This window comes from Haliaeetus albicilla, chromosome 22, assembly GCF_947461875.1.
Source record: "Haliaeetus albicilla chromosome 22, bHalAlb1.1, whole genome shotgun sequence".
In the NCBI taxonomy this organism is placed as follows: domain Eukaryota; kingdom Metazoa; phylum Chordata; class Aves; order Accipitriformes; family Accipitridae; genus Haliaeetus; species Haliaeetus albicilla.
In genome coordinates, this window is record NC_091504.1 from 22,270,556 (window position 1) to 22,291,889 (window position 21,334).

The 21,334-nt window shown below is 44.4% G+C and overlaps 2 protein-coding genes across 5 annotated transcripts in view; both read right to left on the reverse strand.

The window, feature by feature from the left end:
* The window catches only part of SMURF1 (SMAD specific E3 ubiquitin protein ligase 1), a 47,629-nt gene extending 30,037 nt beyond the window's left edge, over positions 1–17,592 (reverse strand). For all 4 annotated transcript variants that reach the window (XM_069810348.1, XM_069810347.1, XM_069810346.1 and 1 more), the window contains exon 1: positions 17,337–17,592. In XM_069810348.1, the coding sequence (XP_069666449.1) occupies positions 17,337–17,391 (55 nt within the window). In that variant the 5' untranslated portion in view covers positions 17,392–17,592. The remainder of the gene's footprint in view (positions 1–17,336) is intronic.
* Positions 17,593–20,328: 2,736 nt separating this feature from the next.
* Positions 20,329–21,334, reverse strand: part of KPNA7 (karyopherin subunit alpha 7) — a 61,387-nt gene continuing 60,381 nt past the window's right edge. Inside the window, exon 14 of the mRNA XM_069810350.1 lies at positions 20,329–21,093. The gene's annotated coding sequence lies outside the window, so the exon portion shown is untranslated. The remainder of the gene's footprint in view (positions 21,094–21,334) is intronic.

Consider the following 21,334-nt stretch of genomic DNA (forward strand, 5'->3'; position numbering starts at 1 on the left):
ACTTACCAAGCACCTCTTCTAGCATTACTGACAACTTCAGCAACTGCTGCCAGCACAAATTCCAACAGGTACTGGATGACTTTTCAAGAGGCACAGTAAACACCCCAAATTTTTTTGCAAGTAAATGAAAAGCATTCTTTCTTTCAAACAAGGCATCAGTACAGTATCATTGCTTTAAAACCACATACCTAAGGTTAACAAATTACTTACAAACTTTCCCTAATTTCTAGCGCATCTAGTTGTTTTCCATGCTTGTATTTTAACTGAGGTATGCCAAGTGCGTTTTGGCATGTTTGGATAGAAACATAAAAAGCCTCAAGTGTTGTCAGATAAAGCTTTTCAAAGCTATGGGCCTCACTGCCAAAGAAACTTTTTCATGCTCCCTCAGCTTTTGCCTTCTTTATTAGCAGATCTGTCGTTCGTTTTGCGGTAAGCATGATAACAAACAGATGAGATAGAGTAGTACTTTCTGAAGAGACTGAGAGCGAGCTCAGATTTAAAAAATCAGGGCGGTGAAAGTCAATATTCAGTGAAGAGTTAACGGTGTACAAAAGCCTACAGCAATGAGTTCATTTTGTTCTAGGCTACTTAGTGAATGGACAGCCAAAAATTGAACCAGCTGGAATTCATTCAGAAGTAGTTCTTTCTTCCCATAGCTCCCCAGGCTGTCATTATCAACCTGAGGATAACAAACATACAGATCTTCAAGATCGAGTTGGTGCTGGAAAGAAGTGGCATAGCCTAATAGCCCATAATAAATGAAGTTTTGATCCTAACTTGGGTCTTAGTACTGAGGTATAAATGCTTTTGGTCTCTTGTGGGGAAAAGCGTAGGAATTGCTCAAGCTAGATGGAATTAAAACATTCTACTGACTTCTCTTCTTGATGAATACCTTGTTACCAGCTCTTGTACATGTAGTATTTGGTGAACAGTTTTAACCTCCATTCTTTTGCTGGGTTTCAGCTGCTGTCAATACAGAACAGACAGTATAGATGACTAAAAGGGGAAGACCGCATTTGTTTTAAAAATACTCAGTCAAGTAAAGCTATCACCGCAAAAAAAAAAAGCCAGAGTTGTTCAAAATAGCACTTGGATACCTTGCTGTAGCAAATCTGTACTAAAGAGGAGGTGAGCAGTTTTATTTGTCGCACACAACTGACGCCATATGTTGAGAAAGCAGCAGGGGTTCACATAAAGGACAATCCAGTATTTTTTCCAAGTCCATTCAGCTGGGCTGAGCAGAGCTTGGTCATTGGTATGGGCACAGGACCCCACGATCGGCACGGAGGAGGATTGCCCTTGCAGCAGCTGCCGTCAGACCGGTGTTCTGCAGGAACACGAACCACAAGGCTGTTACAGCAACTCTGCGTACTGGCATTGGGCAAAATACAGCCACACATCTATTTTTGTCTTCATTACCATTTCATATTCAAATTATATCCATCAGGTTCCAGACGATTCAAGAGGCACATGCAAAAAACTGGAAAAAAGACAGCTTAACTGTCCCGGTAAAATTTAAAAAATAATTCAGGCTGATTAAGTGCTTAGCTACGAAAAGGGAAAAATTTCCAATACAAAAACTAAAATAAAGGTGCAAAGTTTAAATTCAGGAAGAGGAAAGAAAACTTGTGTTCACCCAAATTAATTTCTTGGCAACACTTCTGATTTTGAGTAAAGTACATCAGCTCTTTTAGAATATTGTTTTTAATTCTTGGAAATTTTCAACTCTAAAATCTTCAGTAGTTTGTTTTGTGATTATTCAGGCAGTTATAATCCCTTTTAACATCCACCCAAGATGTTACAAATTGCTCTCTGCTTTCTTTATGTGTTTTTTTTTTTCTTCATTTTTTTCAGAGAGCTCTGCTTAAACCTTCCTTGTTTACAAACGAAAAAAACACAGTAAGCCCCAAATGCACAACTGTATTTGTGAAGGGCACCGATGCTAAAAGGTGAGCGGCGATGCTGGATACCTGCCAGTCAATAAGCTCGTCTCGGCTTATTAGCCTGGGCCCCGCGCCAGCACTGCTGAGCTCGCAGGGGGTGCGTGTGACAGCGGTGGCACCAGTTAATGGGGAAGGAGGGGGGCTGTGTGTGGGTATGTGCGGGAATAAGGAAGCTGTGGCAGAGGGGAAAGGAGAACGGGACAGAAACCAGGCTTGTTCCAAAAAAAGACTGCAATTACAGAGATATTAATAACTTTTGGAAACCAAATTTTTATCATTCATTCACCTACTTTTGTTCTTTCTATTAACCCCAGTACAGAATCACTATTTTCTTCTATAGGACATTTGTGCACTGGTTGCAGAAAAAACATCCCTACGTAACAAACTTTGAGGAATTAGTACAAAAGCTTTTATGTAGAGGAAAAAAAAACCACCCTGATTTAATAACCAGTCCTATTTAAAAGCTACAATAAGAGAATGATGCATAAAAGACTTTTTTGCTGCTGCTGCTGTTATACAGCAAGTCTTGTCTACAAGGAGCACATACACACACTCTCTACAATCCACCTAATCACGTATTAGTCACACAAGTGGTAAATCCCTAAAAGCACTTTGGCTCGGGTCATGCAAATGCTGGATGAACCAAGTTACATCAGTTCTCATCTGATTTCCAAGCAATGAGATGCATGTGACTGCTGCTCTGCCCGAGGAAATGTGGGTCAATACGTGTGCATCCTACTGCTGAATTTGCACGCTCTCTAGGGACTTACAGCAGTGTGACTCAGGAGCACCGGGCTGTCTGCAGGCGCACGCTGCACATATATTAATATTATCGCTGCTCCTTGCCGGTGCGTTCACGCTACACCGCCAGTCATCTGTAACGGATCTTCAAGGAGTCCAGCACACATACAGCAAAATACTCGGCGTCTCTTACGGCCATGCTCCATCTAAAATGTTAAAATGATTTAGAAGGCTGACAGGCACATCGCATGACAGTAGCCATTGAAAGGAAACGTCTTCCTTCAGAAATAATTAATCACCCGTTGTGTTTGAGTATAAACATCCAGATCTAACAGGCATGTGTTTCTCTCAGCTGAGCAGCAGCGAGATGGACAATCAAAAACCGCTACTGCTTCAGAGCTGGCAGTCATGCTGCTCGCTTGCTCGGAGCGGTATTCCTCCCCGAGACACGGTCTAGCTGGATGTGGTTAACCAATAACCTCACGTCAGCACCCCCTTCCTCCAAACACGATTTCCAATTGGTATCAAAGTTTAGCAGATCCATGTTATATCAGTGTCATCGCTCTCTTACACAAGCAAAGCCATCCTCTGCACTTTAGGTATTTTAAACGAAATGTCTAATTCTTGTGTGACCTACGTGAAGGCACAAAACTGAGAGCTGAATAGCACCAAACAAGATTCATGAAAAGGAGCCTTTTATTCAGAATAAAGCTGTATCAGCCTATGTGTTACTCCCTTGTTCTAATTATATAGGACAGCATCTATTTAAACTGCCAAGTTAATGACTTCAAATTTGATCAATAGTCTCTGTTTATTCAGCCCAGTGCTACTGACAGTCACCAGGGATGAACGACAAAACAAACAGACTGGTCAGAGCCAATCTATGGTTGAGCAAGAAAAACCAATCCGCGACGGCAAATACCCTTCGATTTAGTCGGAAGGTGGGGAGGGAGGTCTGTTGCCTATGGACATTGACACAGTCCCTTTCCTTCATGCCCATAAAACATTTATCCACATTATTCTGCTAACAACCAACTCATGAGTTGAGTGAGCTCAAGCAGAACTAACATCATGGATACAGAGTGACTCCAACCCTTATCCTGTACCATCTAGCTATGTTAAATATTTCCATTTGCTTTCAGATTAAGTGTAGTAGAACATGACAAGAACAGGAGGACGTCACTAAGCCTTTGGATCGTAAGCAGTGACTTCCCTCATTGTCACCGAATCCGCTGAGGAAGGAAATTTCCTTTGGAGCAGCTTCAAGAAAGGCTGGAACCATCTTCTTGAAAGCAGGATGAAAAACGTCCTTGAGTAAATCTCCAGCCAAAAGATGCTAAGAATGTTTTAGTTATAGACTGGCTTCAGAGAGCAAAATAAAAATAGAGTTTAGAATGAAAACAGATAACATACAGCATGCGTGTAGCATTCTAAGATTTTTTTTTTTTAATTAAAAAAATAAACACTTTCATTGCAAAGTCAGTTTCTCAGCAGTAGCTTAACAGCAACATATGTGGACCTCCCCCACACCCCTGGCAGTTTTTTTTAAGAACAACTTGCAAACTACTCAATAAAGGAAACCCCCTTTCTAATCCCAAGTGAATCTGCAGTCACAAAGGCTGGGATCTTGATGAAAATGTTTCAGTGCATTATTCTGACCAGGATGTTTGGTTACAATTTTCTCAACATTATACATTCATCACTTTGCCTGCAACAGCAACTGTTTGCTGTTTTCCTTGTACAAAATGTCAGTGTCCATTACATCAATAAATTATAATCCCACTACTGCTCTGAGATACCTCGGATCAAAGGTACTATATAAATAAACTGGAACTGGAACGAAAAGATACCATGCCTCTTCCTATACAACCTTAATGTATGTGTTTCATGTTCAGACATAAGATTTTATGCAAGTGACACCACTTGGCTGCAGGATCCGGCAACAAAAAATATGAAGGAAGATCTCTTAAACAAAAAGTTCTTTATCAAACTACTATATTAACACATCCAAAGTCCAAAATTTAATATCTAAAAAAAACAATACATGAGGACAGCTGGTTCAGTCAAAGCCTAAGACATTTGCTTTCCATTTTAAATTGATTAAATAGATTCAATACATTACATTTCGCACGGATGGTTAACAGTGCTAATATTGCAGATAAAATGAAATGCTGTATGAAGAAAATTCTCACTAGGGCTAGGTCTCGCTGGATACATTACTTGTTCTCACAGTAATTTAGTATAACGGAGGCCTAACAGTTTCACTGAACAGGATTACAAAAAACATCTCTTCACAGTTCATGACACAGAAGCTCCCAGAAATATCTATTTCTTCACTACCTTCTCAACACAGGGAATGCACTTGAAAACAGGCTAACACTTGCTTTGTGGGAACCATAAAATAATATATTTGTTTGGTTTGTTTTTTTTAAGAAGGTGATTCCTATTTATCAAATAGTTGAGATATTAAAAGCAAGCCTTTTACTTGCATTCATATCACTAACAGGACTCGCACACCTAGGAATCTGATATTCTCCAAATACTGAATGACAAATGACTAGACAGAACCGAAAGAGAGCAAAATTTAATAAACAATTTTCATAAGAGAAAAACCTTTAAACACCATTTCACTCCTTACTAAAATAAGCTATGTGGCACTAATTTGAAGTGATAGTGCTGTTCTTTTAATTAAAAAATGCCAGTAGGAGGTTGATGCATTGGCTGATGCTGTAAGCGACGTGCTCACAGGACACAGATGAATCTTTGTGTAAGGAATTAACACACAATTTCATCTGGATTAAAAAGCAAAACAAACCCCCTAAGTCAAAACAAACATACAGGGAGTGTTATTACAGGTGCTTGATAAAGTCATCTGGATGTTTCTCTTGGAGAATGTTGATAAGTTCTGGGGGAAAATAAACCCCCAAACCACTCTCGGTCTAGTTGTGCAATTAGGAGTTTAATTCATGAAGCCTGATTTACCTATAGGTGTGTGGTGGACTTAATACATGTATATCCTTCCCCTTCGTACCTCAGAGCTCCTCTCCCACTCTCCCAGGTTGCTCCTTCCACATCTCCAGTCCACACGGCTGGGGCTGGGCACCCCTCTTTGCCCCCTCCAGCAGCTCCAGCGGACCACGGGAGGGGGGATTTGTTCTACCAAGCTACTCATCTTCAGGAGTCTTGGAGACCCGGTATGCTTAACATCTCTGCCCTTATCAAGTTTGACTGAAACCAGATGAAAAGCCAAACATAAGTTAGAGGAGAACGAGAAGTGCGATCCCTTTTTCATCCTGGTAATTTTTCAGTCTGGAAAGAAGATTAAGCTTGTCCCATAAGTTTATCCATCAGCCTGATGGTCAACTAAGGCAGCACCATCTCCCAAATTCTGTAGACAGCTTCCGTGTACCAGGTTTTACTGCTGATTTGTGAAACCACCGAAAGCCTAGAAAACTGATTAATATCAGCTTTCCAGCCTAGAAGAAATCCCCGCAAAAATATTTGCTGGATCGTTTTCCCCTTGGTCTTGCAACATCTTAATTCCACCACCCCAGAAGAGGCTGGCAGCCATGACCAGGACCTCCTGCACGAGTCTTTGGTTGCTGCTATCATAAAAAAAGAGCTCTACATAGGCATCTGGAAGCATGACCGTCCATAAAACTGGCAGCTGCTCCACTTAATACAGCCTCCCTAGTGAAGAAACATCACAGAAACAAGCAGGACATTTTGTCTTTACTTGGTATACAGACTATCAAAGAGAAGTCAATTTATCCAAAGGTTTCTAGTATATTTACTCACCACTCCTACAATGACTATTTCAATCACGTTTACACTACCAGCATCATCTCAAACATCACAGATTAATCTGCTTCCTTCTGGTGTTTCAAAGTCTGTTTTCTCTCTGCACACTTGTAGGATTTACATCCTAAGGCAATGGTAAAAAAAACCCTGGTACTACTTTCCAACCGGGCTTTGTTTTCTTTCCCCTCCCTACCCCTTCTATCAAAAATAGTTCTCATCTATGCTCTAGTTCAATTTGAAAGTAGCATATGCAGACTTGATAAGCATCCTGCGAAGGAAATGCCTTGAATTGCAGACTACTTACAACACATTTTCCCATGCAACTTTTTATAAATCCCATTTGATGGCTGGTTTGCTAATTTCTATTGAAGTTTATCAAAACACTATTTGTAGACTAGTCAAATTACTTCTGTGATTAAACTAAAAAAAAAAAACCCAACCCCCCAAAACCCCCTAAAAAACTGCCACCACTGTGACTGCAAGTCCAAGCCAAGCTGTTGGATTAATACTGAAGTATTATCCTGTTACCAGACAGACCTTTAACGCTGAGAAGGTATTTAATTCTAAACTAAATAACACAACACAGAAAAGCGCCCATTTACATGTTTCGTTTGCCTAAGTCTCCTAGACCATGTAAAAGCACCACTAATAAGAGCTGGTGACAGCGCAATTATTGGAACTGATTACATTACCCTAAGCAGATCTAGGGGTTGCACACTGGTGTCAGGCTGGCCAACTGACTCTCATACCTGTGCTCATTTATCGTGCTGTAGCAGATACATCTAATTAATAAGTCTTGAAAAAAGTCTATTAACATTCAATTCCCTAAAAATCTTGGAAAGAAGGACGAAAAGATGTAGGTGCTTCTATTATGGCACATTAGCTGTACATGTAGCATACCATATTTTAGTTCATTATTGCACAATATGCAGAAGTCAGTCCTACAAAAAGCCAGACATTTATTCCTATAGCCTATTTACAGTAGTAAATTTAATGTTGGATTATTTAATGAATTATAGCACATCTAGGAAAAGGTGCAGGGGCAGAGATTTAAACCCGAGTGTGGTTACATCACACAACTTGGTTACATCACACAACTACCAAGATGAACAGTCATTAAAGCGTAAAAGCTCACAATTTGGACCCCTTCTCCAACTCCAGTACATTCACAGGCTGATGGACCAGTGTTTCAAACAGTTGTGCCACTCGCTGGCACCTACTAGCTCCATAACTTTACTTATGCCTTTTAACCTTATCTCACCTTATTTCAGCACTCATCTGTGAAAGGGGGACCTCAACACAAGTATTTTCACTCTGGTTTAAAAACAGTTTCAGGAGGGGGTTAAATGCATCAGCAGATCACAGCATAAAAATGCTTCAAGTAAGAAATAGCTGGGAGATGAGAAATTACGTATGCAGAAATACTCTGCAAATTCCAAAAGCAAATTCCCAACACTTCAGGTATTTTGTTTTTTCCACCAAGCCATTTCTGTTCTCTCTGATCTGCTATTTAGTAGGGTGTTTACAGACACATGAAATACAAACAGGCCCATCGTAGTACTTAGCATGACGGCTACCTGCTGCTTGGAATTTCTACTATATATGACACTGAAGTAAATGTCATTTCAAGAGCCCAGAAAATTCATCCAACTTTTCTTTCAAAGGCTGACATCAGACCTTTAGCTTACATTTACCTATTTGATTCCAAACCCAAAGTTTACCAAATCTAACAGATCCTCTTCCCATTAATGCTAAAGAAGCTTTTTTCAACAATGGGGTATCTGCTAATTAGACTTCTACTTGTAGAATATGACACCTCTGCATTTTAATTCTGAGTTTAAACTGAAGTTCCCACATGCTTAGAAAAACATCTGCACATGCAAAAAAACCCCAACCAAACAAACCCAAACTTATCAGCTGCAAGGATAAAAAACAAGGCTTCCCCTGGAAGTATATCAATCACTGCACGTCTGAATCAAATTGAAATTCCTTGCTTTTCTAAATTCTGCACTTGTGTAGTCAAAAAACGATGTTAAAGCAACAGCACATTCCATACACTCAGTTAATTTTCATATGCAGTCTGGACTACTTTTTTTTTCTTTTGCTCTTCAGGAAAATGGAGCACATGCATTTCAAAAGATGTTTACTTTTCAATAAACTTTTCAGGTCATACACCCTATGGTACTAGAAGATGTAAAAACACTGACCACAGGGACTGAATTTTCTGCTGTAATGTCTGGTTTGCTTTGGGGATGCAATACAGACCACATTCGGGGTGTGAGGAAGAAAAGTCAGGACCATGAAAAAAGAGAGTTCAGACTGATGTTAGTAGTTGCCTTGAATTCAAAATAAATAAAAAGGCAACTATCTTCAATGGGTTTTTAACTTTTATTTTAAAGGAGAAAAGTACAAAGGAGAGCTTTTCATATACTATCCTGGAAACTAGGGAGATTAATTAGAAGAATAGACTTTTACACATGCAAATTTAATTTGCCATTTTGTGAAGTAAACAAGAGATGGAAACTTCAAATTGATAAGAACATATGCATTTTATTTTAGTCAAACCATCAGAGGAAACAGGCTGATTTTTATGAAAGACAAAAATGCAAACATATGAAAAGGTCAGAGAAAACGCTATTTCTCCTAATTCACTCATATAAAAATGCCATTTTACTCCCAATAATAAAATGTATCTAGAAAGACCTCATCAATCTGAGGAAAAAAGATTGCATCCTATTGAAAATATTTCTTTACCTACTACTTGTTGTAGAAGCAAAAACTGTAAAAGCAAAAACTATTGCAAGAGAAAGATAATACCAGGTTATCTACGAAAGAGAGAGAAACAAATTTTATTTTCTTCAGCGGAGCTTCTTCACAATCAGTTGGGAAAGAAACATCTACGATTCAAAAGAACCAACCATGGCTAAAACTGCACATTAGTGAGGACATTCAGGGACACATAATATTCCTGGAGAGTTCTAGTGGTCAATAATACTCGAAGTTAATAGCATGGTTTAACATCGCCCTTTATTCCTAAATGGGCTGCTGTATATTCTTACAAGAGCATCAGGAACCAAAGTGTAAAACACAAAGCTATTACAAACACCTAATTCCACAGGATTTTCCATCATTTCTTATGGTCATAACAGCACGATTTAGGATTATGAGCTTAACCCATTTGAACTGCTTCATCACACAACAGCCAACGTAAAGGGCTGGTGCTCACCAGGACGCAATGGTGGAGTCGATCCTCTGCCCATGACAATTCCCTCCAGCTGTGGCGGAGGTGAGCACAGCTGGAAGGCGGAGCAGCCTGCAGCACCACGCAGTCACTGGGGGGATTGTGCATTATTTTTGCATTACCCCCACACAATAATGGATTGTTGTACCCACAAACAGATGAACAAACCTTCCATTTAAATACTTTCTGTTAAATTGTATTAGTATGCGTAATAGTGTCCCTATCCTCAAAAAAACCCAGGCAAGAGGATTTTTCATGGGGGAGGGGAAGAAGAGTAAACGAGTAAACCATGCTCTGCCAGCTTTATCTATCTATGCTGTGAATTGGGTAGCCTTGGGGATTTTTGCCTGCTGTGCTTAGTGTCCTTGACAACAAGCCAGTTTGAATTTTGGCCTTTAACTTGACAAAAATGACTTACTGAAGAGGAAGGCATCAAGCTATTACAGCCCTGTGGAGAGATTCTTTCTAAAACAGCATGCATGCTTATTCTGCCAATTCAACTAAAGTATCGTCAAATTTATCATCCAGCTCCTATACCCCCAAATATTCCCAATGTATTGCCAGTTCATAAGAGAATATTTGAAAGAAAAACTGTCAACATTTTTTGCTATGTCCTCCCATTGCATTTTAAGACTTTCACAAAGAAAGATGGAGATGGAAAACAGAAAAATATCCCCTGGGAACCTCTCTCAGAAATTACTGAATTTCCCTTCAAAGACATGTGAAACAAAGTTTAAAAACATGTAGCATCTTAACCTGTGACGGACCTACTGACTCTCCTGTAGCAAACATATGTGCCGGTTTCTTCCTATATTACCTTAATACTTCAATAAATATTTTGTAAATTGATATATACTAATAAACAAGCTCTAGCAAAGCTTGCTTCATGGTTTAAGAAATCACTACTCTCGCTTCTGTTTTTCTCTCCCCAAATCAACTCCCAACAGAAGGCAACACATGCACATACCTCAGCTTTTCAAAGTCCAGCATCTTAGTTTAAATTCTTGAGCTAGACTTACACTGGGAAGCTGAATTTGTACTGAAGCAGCTGAAGTATGAGCACAGGTTTTCTTCCACCAGTTTCCTCATGGTGGGTGACAAATTTTTGGCAATGGGGGTCAGCAGACTAGCAAGGAAATAACATCTTGAGTTACTGCAGCAGTATCTGCAGGAACTCATTTGTAAGCACCCAAAACATCACAATTTGAGACCAGTGCAGCTTCCTCTGCATAGCCATAGCATGAGTGCTCAATGTCAACTACCCACATGCTTAACTTCAAGCTTTCCAACGTACATGCTAAAGAAGGTGAGATGGTATCAAGGTAAAGAAAGCTGGAAGTCGATCAACTGTAGTGCTGTCCTCACCGTCAAAAGAGGAGGCATCCTGGCATTGGCAAGAGCATCGAGGACCATACGTGAAACCTCGACACAGACGTACCCTAAAAACTAAACAGATCCACAACAGGAGGAACAACGTGGTGGTTGTCAACAAGTATCTCGAGACTCAAGATCTCACCAACTCCTTTCTCCTCCTGCAACTGCTGCTATAGGAAAGAACAAACCATTTTCAGAAACAGCTTGTTTCACTCTGGGAGAATAAATTAGCATCAGTTTTCATGAAAAATGTCAAAGCGCTAATACAGGTAAAAGCTTTCAATGATATTCCAGAATTTGGTCCTTTTCACAGTAATATTTTGACCATTTCCAGAGGAATCATAATGGAAAAACATAACAAAAGAGATTCAATTCCTAATTTAGGGAAAAAGATGGCAGATGGAACTGTCTCTTCTAGCCTTTTTTTTTAACATTCTCTTCACTCAAGTCTTAAATGAGTTGCTCTGCTGTGTACATACCTAAACTTCACAAGTATACTACACCAACCAATTTAACCGTGTCTTTTCCAAACCACTCTGCCTTATTGCGCTACCTGTACCAACATGGCCCAGACCAACAAGGCAGCCGAGTGAGTAGTTAAGTCTAGAACCATAAATAGCAGCAAGTAATGTAACCAGATTAATCCAACTTTAAGCACATCCACTGGACTTGCTTCAAGTTGGGCAGCAGTCCAGGTAAACCTCCAAAACACACACACGGATGGTATTTCCGTACAGTACTTCTTCATTCTGTGACCCACCAAGCACACCTCCAGCCAGCTACAGAAACAACCAAGGGGTCTCGTTTGTCTGTATTTACAGTGACAGTTTTAGCAGTCTCTGAGTTGCTGTCAGTAAGAGGTCAGCCACCCAGCACATATAACATGGCGGTATAAAATCAACTTCCTCGCTGAGAAACTGGAAACACTGCTCATGTTACCCAGAATTGATGCTTAATTTTGCAACGCAAAGAGAAAGTATGATGCTACAAAATTTTAGAAATGTGATAAAGCCGTTTAAGGAAATAGATGAGAAAACTGTTCTTAGACTGGTGGGTAGTATGGAATAAAGAAGAAGAAATCATTAAGTAACTGCACAACCACATCCCAAATTGCATTTCTTTATATGAAGACATTCAATTTGAGAAAAGAAAGTTTCAAGTTAGGAATAAAGTAGTTATTGTTTCTACTTTCCCTGCCTGAGGGGGATATTCAAACAAACTCCTTTTGGAGATTTAATTTACTTCCACTAGGACAATAGTGCTGGCACAGCTTTGACTTACTGGGAGAAACAAAAAAGGAGACTCGCTACCCATAGCCTGCCCAGAGGAAAAGATTGCTCTTTGGATTCCCACTCCAGCAGCCCAAAGATGCCAGCTGGCTGCCTGCAAAGGCTGCGTTCTCCACTTCCCCCCCATGAAAGCAAGATTTTTTTTGTTGTTGTTGTTAAAGTCCCCATAGTTATATGCCCCAAGCCTCTTTGCCATCCCTATCCAAGGGGCTCCGAACAGCCACAAATCTACCTTCATGAAAATGCTACTACTTCATAACACAAATGAGGAAGAGAGGCAGAGAGAGATTAAGCGCCTTGCTCAGCATCGCACAGGAAATCTGCGGCAAAGCTCAGCGTCGAGTTCCAACCCAGCGCTCGAACCACAACCAGGCAACCCGCTCCCAGAAGACGTGGAGTAGAGAAAATCCTTACGAGAAGAAAATAACGAGACATAAGATTTCGACATACTCCCAGATTACTGTGCAAAATAAATTTGGAGCTACTAAACTGCCACTTCCCACTGTGTTCCCCCCATTGCACAAAACTGGCTCAATGTTAAATTCCAAATGCCACGGCGGGCTGGGCTGAGCGGCCAGCCGTTTCTGCCTTCTTGCACCAGCGCTCTTAGCCTGCAACCTGTAGTCTTTCTAATGTATGACCATAAACCTACAGACAGCCTATGAAGTATTTACGATGTCTGTCTGATATAGAGATCCTTACACTGATATTCATTGTTTCTGAACACTGGACATAAAACTGCCCAGGTCACCAATATTAGTGTTGCTATTGATCAGTCAGTTAACTTTCATGACTAATGTATTGATCAACACAGCAAAGGGAAGCAAAACACAGACGTTTGTGACAAATTTTAACCTGTGCCTTTGTAACAATCCTATGCGAACACTGCTCTTAAGGTAATGTAGTATTTTGTTTTCTACTTGAAGGCGCTGTCTTCTTTTATGTATTCCTTAAATTACAAATGCATATCTGCAAAAAGACCCGAAGCCACCCATTTACCAGCTACTAAGTGGTCAGGTTTTGTAGATGGGACTTCCCTAAACTGTGCTGACTACAGTGAACTGAAAGTGGTGTTCAGGATACTTGTCTGCATCACCTCTTTCCCTTTCTTTGCCACTGCTAAGCACTACCACCTTTCCTACAGGAATCAAATTTGTTACCTACAAATCCCCTCTGAATCTTTCCCTCACCTCACAGAAACCGCCTGCTTCCTCATCATCTTCCTCACTCCTCCCCAATGCTTCCAACACTGCACTTTCCTCCCCCTCACACCTGGGAGGACTCTCACCTATACCCTCCCTCCAAACTGCAACAACAACCACCAGCAGCCCAGCATCTTCCCAGGCCACATCTGCCAAAGAGAAAAACATTTTTATACTCTTGAGTACTCTGAACCTCGCTAAGTGAGATGCTTGGAGAAGATTATTTGTATTCTCCTGTTATACCAACTCCTGCTTTTCTGTTAAAGAAACTGGTTTTGCCATCAGCCCTCAACACAGCCATCTGACCTTATACATGAGATTGTTCCCCCTTCCTGCTCCATCTATGAAGTGATCCATAAAGTTTAAACTAATGCGTTTTCCTTCCCAATCTTTTCTCAGTTCCACAATGGTACCAGAAGCCAGCCAGCTTTTAACACCTCAGCTGAGACACTGCTGAAAAAGCCAGTACCGATGAAGCCAGAACACAACTTGCAGCTTTTTTTGGTAGAAAAGTTACATGTTTAGTCCACTTCTTCACAGCCTTTCCAATTCCATCTGCAACCTTCGCCTGCAAGCTACCTGGAATAGGAACGTCTCCGATACCCAGCACAGTGAGACTGCAGTTTTCACGAGTACTTCTGGGTGATATAACAGTATGAGCAAGACGCGTGTAAGCCTTGGAGATGATGAACCCTTTGGAACTTCCCCAGGGAGCAGCAACTGCAGCAGCAAACAAAGGTTTCAGAGAAGTACATCAATAAAAAAAGGGACACGTGCTCTGCAAAGGTCCCCTGGCCTGTGGATTGTGTTCCTCCCTGACCCAGCAGATCCCGAGCGGACTTTTCGAGCACCTGTACTCATGATATCACTTTATTATTTCCATCCCTGTTTTGACAATTCCGCCACTGTTGCACTACCCCGATGATGGTACGGATACAAAGAGTCTGTGTTAGACTTAACAATAGGTTTTACCTTACTTTGCCTAGAACTGCTCCAACCGGCAAGAGACAAGGCCATGAATATCTCTGGCTCCTACATCACCAGCAGTGGTGAAAGCGACAATGGAAATAAGAGGAACGGGCTTTTGGAGAAACTGAGATACGACGAGAGATTAGCATGTTTGAGATCCATCGGACACAAAGTCATTTTAACCCACCATCCAACTTACTTGCTGATATTGGGCTTTTTAATGTATTTCTAAACAGGATGCGTTATTTCCCTTTTTAGTTCATTACGATTTGTATCAGAATAGGACCGACACCATTCTGTATAAGCTGGAAGATCATTTCTGATAATCATCACAGGATGCAGAACTTTTAGATATATTCGCGTAAATCAAATAATCCCAACACGCTGCTAATACAAATACCTTTCCAACATACAAGAAAAAAATTATGTCTTTAAGCATGAAAGATTCTACCACCGTTTGCTTCCCATTTACAAAGTAACGCTCACAGGCATCTTCAGACTAAGTGGTATTTACACAGCTATTTTCAGTAGTGCAAAATGTAAATGCTTTCTAATCATAGAAAACACAATGCAGGTAGTAAATCATAACAGAAGAGGTCCTCTGTCTTGATTTAAATCTGCTCAAATCTCTCAATAGCAAAACAGATGAGGAAACAAAAGCCACGCTAGCTACAGCTATTTGAAACAGGTAAGTCAGCACACTAGTCTCCAGTGAAGCCAGGAATACAGCATTGCCTAACGATTCTAAAGCTAAACCTCTCCCAAAGCAATTTATTTTTTGATGAAATACAGCAATTTTTGTCACACCACCCAGGTTTCCTGCTTGTAAAAACAGAAGATGTGTTTGAGCAAGCAGGAGATTTCTTCAATATAGTTAAAAAAGAAGAGGGGGAAAAAAAAAATCCATGAAGTTGCTCAATAAACTGAAACTTCAGTCTCTTCCAGAAAATGTTCTCAGCTAGGAGAGAAGACAGTGCATGCTAAAAGTAAAAAAGCATTTTGATGCAGCGTTCATCCTTTAAAATTAAAACTAACAGCTTCTCTCTGTTATTTAAATTATATCCTCCAGCTCAGAATAAGGGCTATGACCATGGCGTAAGTTACTTAACTCACAACATTTTTATTGACTGACTTGCATAAAAATAAGCCACATTAATGACTGAGTTGACATTTAGTATACATCACCACAAAACTAATTTCAGATCAAACATCATCCATACAACCCAAAAATATTTTCAGCCTTCTCACGTCCAAGAAAAGGATTTTCAGATTTACATTATCCTCACAAACTTTGGTCCTCTAAAGCACAAGCAGTGCAGAATCAAAAACAGGATTAAAAGAAAACCAGGATTTTTTTTGAAGAGCTGATTCTGATTGATTGCGTTGTATGCCAGAAGCAAGTTAACCTGTAACTGAAGTTTAACTAGGGCCGTTTTCTCATTATTTGACAATGTTTTATGCACCCACAGAAACAGCTCTATATAGATCAATGCCAGTGACTTGGAGTAGCACCGTGGCTCCTTCAGCCCCAGAGACGTTCAAGCATCCACCTGTTGCCTTTGAAAGGCTGGACTGGACCTTATTTATTAATAATTCACACAGCAGTCTCAAGAAGCAGAAACTGTGTCTCTTCCCATTAAAGAAACAGTCTCAGCATCGACCGGAGCAGCTTCCAGAAGACTTAAGCCAGATCTTTGAGGGTGCAGCATAAGTTGGCTTATCCATATGTACACCCTCGCAGAGGCCTCGTAAGAAGGCACAACGCGCACCGCTTCTGGTGTCACCTCTCACTCGGGGAAGGAACTTCAAAAGTTGAATGCACGATTTGCCAGGCAAGACCAAGTTGCAAGGAAGGAGGAAAAAAAACCCAACCCCCCGAACACTAAAAAAGCAACTGAATGCGCGTTTTGTCATTAGCAACTGAGTCCTCCGTGGTACACGGGAGGCTGGGGGGGTTTATTAACTAAAGCGAAGCAAGGCAAATTATGAAAGGCTTTGCTGAAAGCCAGTCTGTGGGAGAGGTGGCCCTGGAAACCCTCCTGGGGAAGGGTGCTGAGGAGACCCCAGGAAGGGGCAGGGTGGCCTGGCTTGCTGGAATGGGGTGGGTGGGGGTTTACACAGGGACACCCCCCCCCCCCAAAGTGGAAGGTGCAGAAAAGACTGCAGGAAGCAGCGAGGTGATCTGGCTTGCTGGAAGGGGGGGACACAAGGATCACCCCCCCACGGGGAAGGTGCAAGAGAGACCCCAGGAAGGGGCATGGTGCTGGGGGGGGTGTGTGGATGTGTGTGTATCACAGGGACCCCCCTTCCCCCATGGGGGAAGGTGCAGAAGAGACCCCAGAAGGGACAGGGTGCCCTGGCCTGCTGGAAGGAGAGGGGGAGACAGGGACACCCCCTCCTCAAAAAGCACACCCCCCCCAAATTTCTGTCCGCCCAAGAGGGCCAAAGCAGCAGGTGGAGTCCACACTTGGGGGGGGCTGGAAAAAAATATAAATAAATAAGAATTAAGAAAGGCTCCGCCGGGCCACGGAGGTGGAAGCGGGACTGAAAAAAACCCACAAAACGGGCGGATAAAAGTTAAGTAACGACCGGAGGTCGGTCGCGGCCTCCCCCCCCCGCCTTGGGCCCGGTCTCCCCTCCCCTCACGCCGTCAGGCCGGGGAGGGGGCGGCAGCCCCCTCCCCGGCCTGACGGCGTGAGGGGAGGGGAGACCGGGCCCCAGGAGAGGTGGGGGGGGGGGCCCACGGATACACCCAACGTCGCCGCCGCCCCGTTACCTGTGAGGCGGATCTTGATGCTGGAACCGTTCCGGCGTGTACCGGGATTCGACATCGCGCCGGGAAACGGCGGCAACGCCGAGATCAACCGGCAGCCCTAAGCACCGACCTCCCCATGCGGACCAGCCCGTTCGTTTCGATGCCGTTAATCTCCGGCCTCCCCCGTTCCGCCGCTCGCCTCAGTCACCGTCGTCGTCGCCGCCGCCACAGCCCGACGCGCCCGCCCGGCCCGGCCCGGCCGCGGAGAAGCGCGCTGGCCACGCCCACACCCCCCCGCCCAGCGTACGCCGGGAGGGTGGTGACGTCAGCGCGCGGCGCGGCGCGGCTATACCGAGCCGCCATCATGGGAAGGTCGGAGGGTGGGTGGGACGCATGCGCAGAGAGGAGCACGCTTGAGGGGTGTAGCGCCCCCTGGCGACGGGGGGTGGGGTGGGGGTAACATGGCGGGGGGGTGACAGAGGGTGAATGGGGGGGGACGGGGGTGAATAAGGGGGCCTGGGGGTGGAATGGAGGGTGTATCAGCGTTCCGAGGGGTGCACGGGGGTGGAATGGGGGGTACAGGGCTGGCATGGAAGGTGGGATGGGGTGACATAGCTGTGGCACGGAGGGTATTTAGGGGTGCATGGGGGGGCAACGTGCAGGGTGGTGTTGGAGTGGTATGGAGGGTGAATAGAGGGGTGTGGGGGTACATGGGGGTGTATAGGAGTGCGTGGGGTGACATGGCACGTGGGGTGGCATGGAGCGTGAAGAGGGGTGCCGCGGAAGATCGCACAGGGGTGACCTGGCTGTGGCATGGAAGGTGGCAGGGGAACGGGTGTGAATGTGTGTGCGTCAAACACGTGGGGTCTGGGAGAAACACCCACAGCCCTGGGCATCTGGGAGCACCGGCGCAGCCCCCAGGACCCGCTCTGGATGGTCCCCATGTCCCCCACCTTGCAGGATAACAGCCACAACTTCAGGTGCTGCTGCCCGCCAGCTCCGCCGTGCCCCATCCCTTCATCCTTCTCATGACCCAACACCAGCTATTGATTTATGAACTGCCAAAAAACCCCTCCAAATCATCCCATAAACCACCCCTCCCGCTCCCACCAGAAATGAAATCATATTCAATGGAAAAATCCCTAAATCCAGAACCCCTCCAGAGGCACAAACATCCTCCCGGCTCCCTGTACGGAGGCAAACCTTGGGGCCAGCCTTGCTTCACGCCGAGCAGCTGAGGCTGGGCTGGGCTGTCTGCTCTGGCACGTGCCGAGGGTACCCGAGGCCTGGCACAAGCAGTAAATACCTGGCTTTTATTTCTTTGCTCTCCCCACCCCTTCCCAGAGGCAAGAAGAGGAAAAAGCCTTTCCCCATAAATTCCAGGGAGAAAGCAAAATAGCAATGGGAAAGAGGGGAAAGCCTCAAGGATTTATGGCCAAGCATCAGGTGCAGCAGCAGACCTGGAAGCTCAGGTGGTGCTTTTCACCATCCAAATTCTTCCTTAAAATCCCCCTCCCCAGCCTTCCCCTGCCCTGCAGTACTAACCTGGCTTGGTCCCCACACCGGGATGCTGCCCATCCCAGGCAGACCCCTGCCTCCTGTCCAGCCAAACTTGCCCAAAGCCATCTATCTCTCCCACCTCCTCTTCCTTCTCACCAACCATCAGTTTTGGCTCACGTAGCTCCCCAAACCGGCTCCCACAGGCTCTGGGTTTGCAGCCTCAGAAATCCCCTTCCACCCGCTTCTGCAAAGCCAGACCCGGGTAACAAGTCTGCACGGTGCTGGGGAGGCTGTGGGGTGCACCCGTGGTGGTAGGAAACGAACAATTAGGCATAAAAGTGCTTTAGAAGAGACCCTGCTTCATGTGCATAAATTAATTGGGCCCTAATTCGGGGCAAACAGGCCACCACGGGCATTGGCAGCACCTTTTCCAGCTCTCCAGCAATGTGGGGACCGAGCAGCCATCACCGTGCTCCTCTGGGGTTAGGATGCAGGATGTTTAATTAGAAAAACTACCTTTTTTGTGCATCTCTAGAGGGAGGTTGAGCTGCCCTGGGGAAGTATTGGGGAAGCAGCACGGCAGCATCTCCCCCTCGCTGGTCCCCACAGATGCCCCATCCCATCCCACCAGGAGAAGTGGGTGGCTCCAATCCCCCGGAGCAAAGCACCGAAGCCAAAATTGCCTCGGCGGCTGCTGCCTGCGCCCCAGGCAGGAGAGCCAGGGCCAGCAGTGATCAGAGGAGAGCAGCTCCAATTAACCAGGCAAGCAGACGCCTGTAGGTCTCTCACACGCCCACGATGCAGCAACAGGCAGGTACAGCCCAGCGGCCTCGCCGTTCCAGCAGGCATCGGTCCCGGTTCTCTGGCCGCCGTGGGACGACAGCGGCGGTGCCGCCCCAAACACCTCCTCCGCTTTGCTTGCCCTACGGCACAGGACAGTAAGCACATACCTATACTCTTAAGAAAAGGGGCACGTTTTTCCCTCTGTTGCATTCAGGGCTACAGGGACACTATTTTATTGCACCTTAAGGATGTGACAGTGGAAGCGAGCGGCTTTGGTCCCAGCGCTCTGCGTAACACCATCTACCACAGGTTTACGTCTAGCACATGCAGGAGAGCAGGAAAAAAAGTCAAATAGCTCTGCCCTTTTTCTTTTTAGCTTGCTTTTAGTCAGCAGAGCATCAGCAAACAGCAACCCTGGTACCCAAGCGCCCGTAAGGGACAGCCCTGCTTGACTGTGGGAAAAGCCACGTGGGATGCCCCGTGCTGGACCACAATCCAAAGTCAGGGCAGCCACATGGACCCCAGCTCCGGTCTGCGTCTCCATTTACACTGAGGAAGCACCTGCCTCAGATTCGTTTTACCTGGTGAAATCTGACCATTTCCAGATGCCGTATCAGCCTTGTCAGCAGCAGCATGCTACAAGAAAGCACGCACAGCTGAGCCTGAGCCCTTTGTGTTAACCCATGGGCACAAGTAAAAGATTTTCACAGGTACTTGTTTCAGTTGCATGTTCAGGCATTGCTTTATTGCAGTTTTAAGTACATAGTTTTGGATCCAAGAAATAAAACCCAAGCAGCACTTTGCAATTCATCAGTTCCAGCATTTTAGTATTAAATAAGTGATACCCAGCTCTGGCACACACCATCAGGGCTACACCCCTCCTTACAGGGCACAGAACACAACCAGGCTTTAACTAACAACTCCCTTTTTCCTGGGTGGCCTGGAGGAGAAATGCATAAATCCTCTGATGAAAAGATCCAGGGTGGAGGAAGAAGTTCTGCTTCCTGGAGAGAAGGTTTTTCCCTTCAGATTAAGTTACCTGTCACATCACCTCCTACTGCACCTGAGGAAGCAAAGCCCTGAACCCACCCAGGGTCATTTTGAAGAGTCAAACCCCCCCAGAGCAGGGAGAAGGAAGCTGCCACCCCCATCTTGTGTTGAGCAAAGCCCTCGAGATAGCTCCAAGCTCTGGGGACTGAAAGGTACTAAGCAGAACCTTCCACAATCCATCAGCACTACAAAGATGGAGCAGCATCCAGCAGCTTGTTACAAACCTGCAACACATAGCATTTGTGCAATGCATCTGCTAACAGAGCGGTACATATAGCTGCAGGGATGGATGCAGGGCACCAGAGCTTGCTGCAAGCTGAAGTCAAGAGCCACATCAACTCCATCCTTGCCTTCAGTTCAGCCTGCAGATAGAGGCCAAAGTTGGAGGGCTTGGAGAGGAAGGACTCCTCTCAGCAAGGGGCAGTGACTGACATGCCATGGAAACCTGAAATACAGGTCCTTAATATTGAAGGGCAGCTCTAGATCAATGGGCTCCAGGCTAGTGGATAGCATCTGGGAAGCAAGTTTCTCCTACTGCAATAACTGCCTCTGACACAGCCTTCCTGCTAAAGAACCAGCATTTGTTCAGCAGCTCCTGTGTCCAGACCCCAATAATTCCACAGGGAGCAGAGTAGCACACATAGGGGTGACAGTGACCCACCTTCCCCTGGCCAATTATCCTTCTC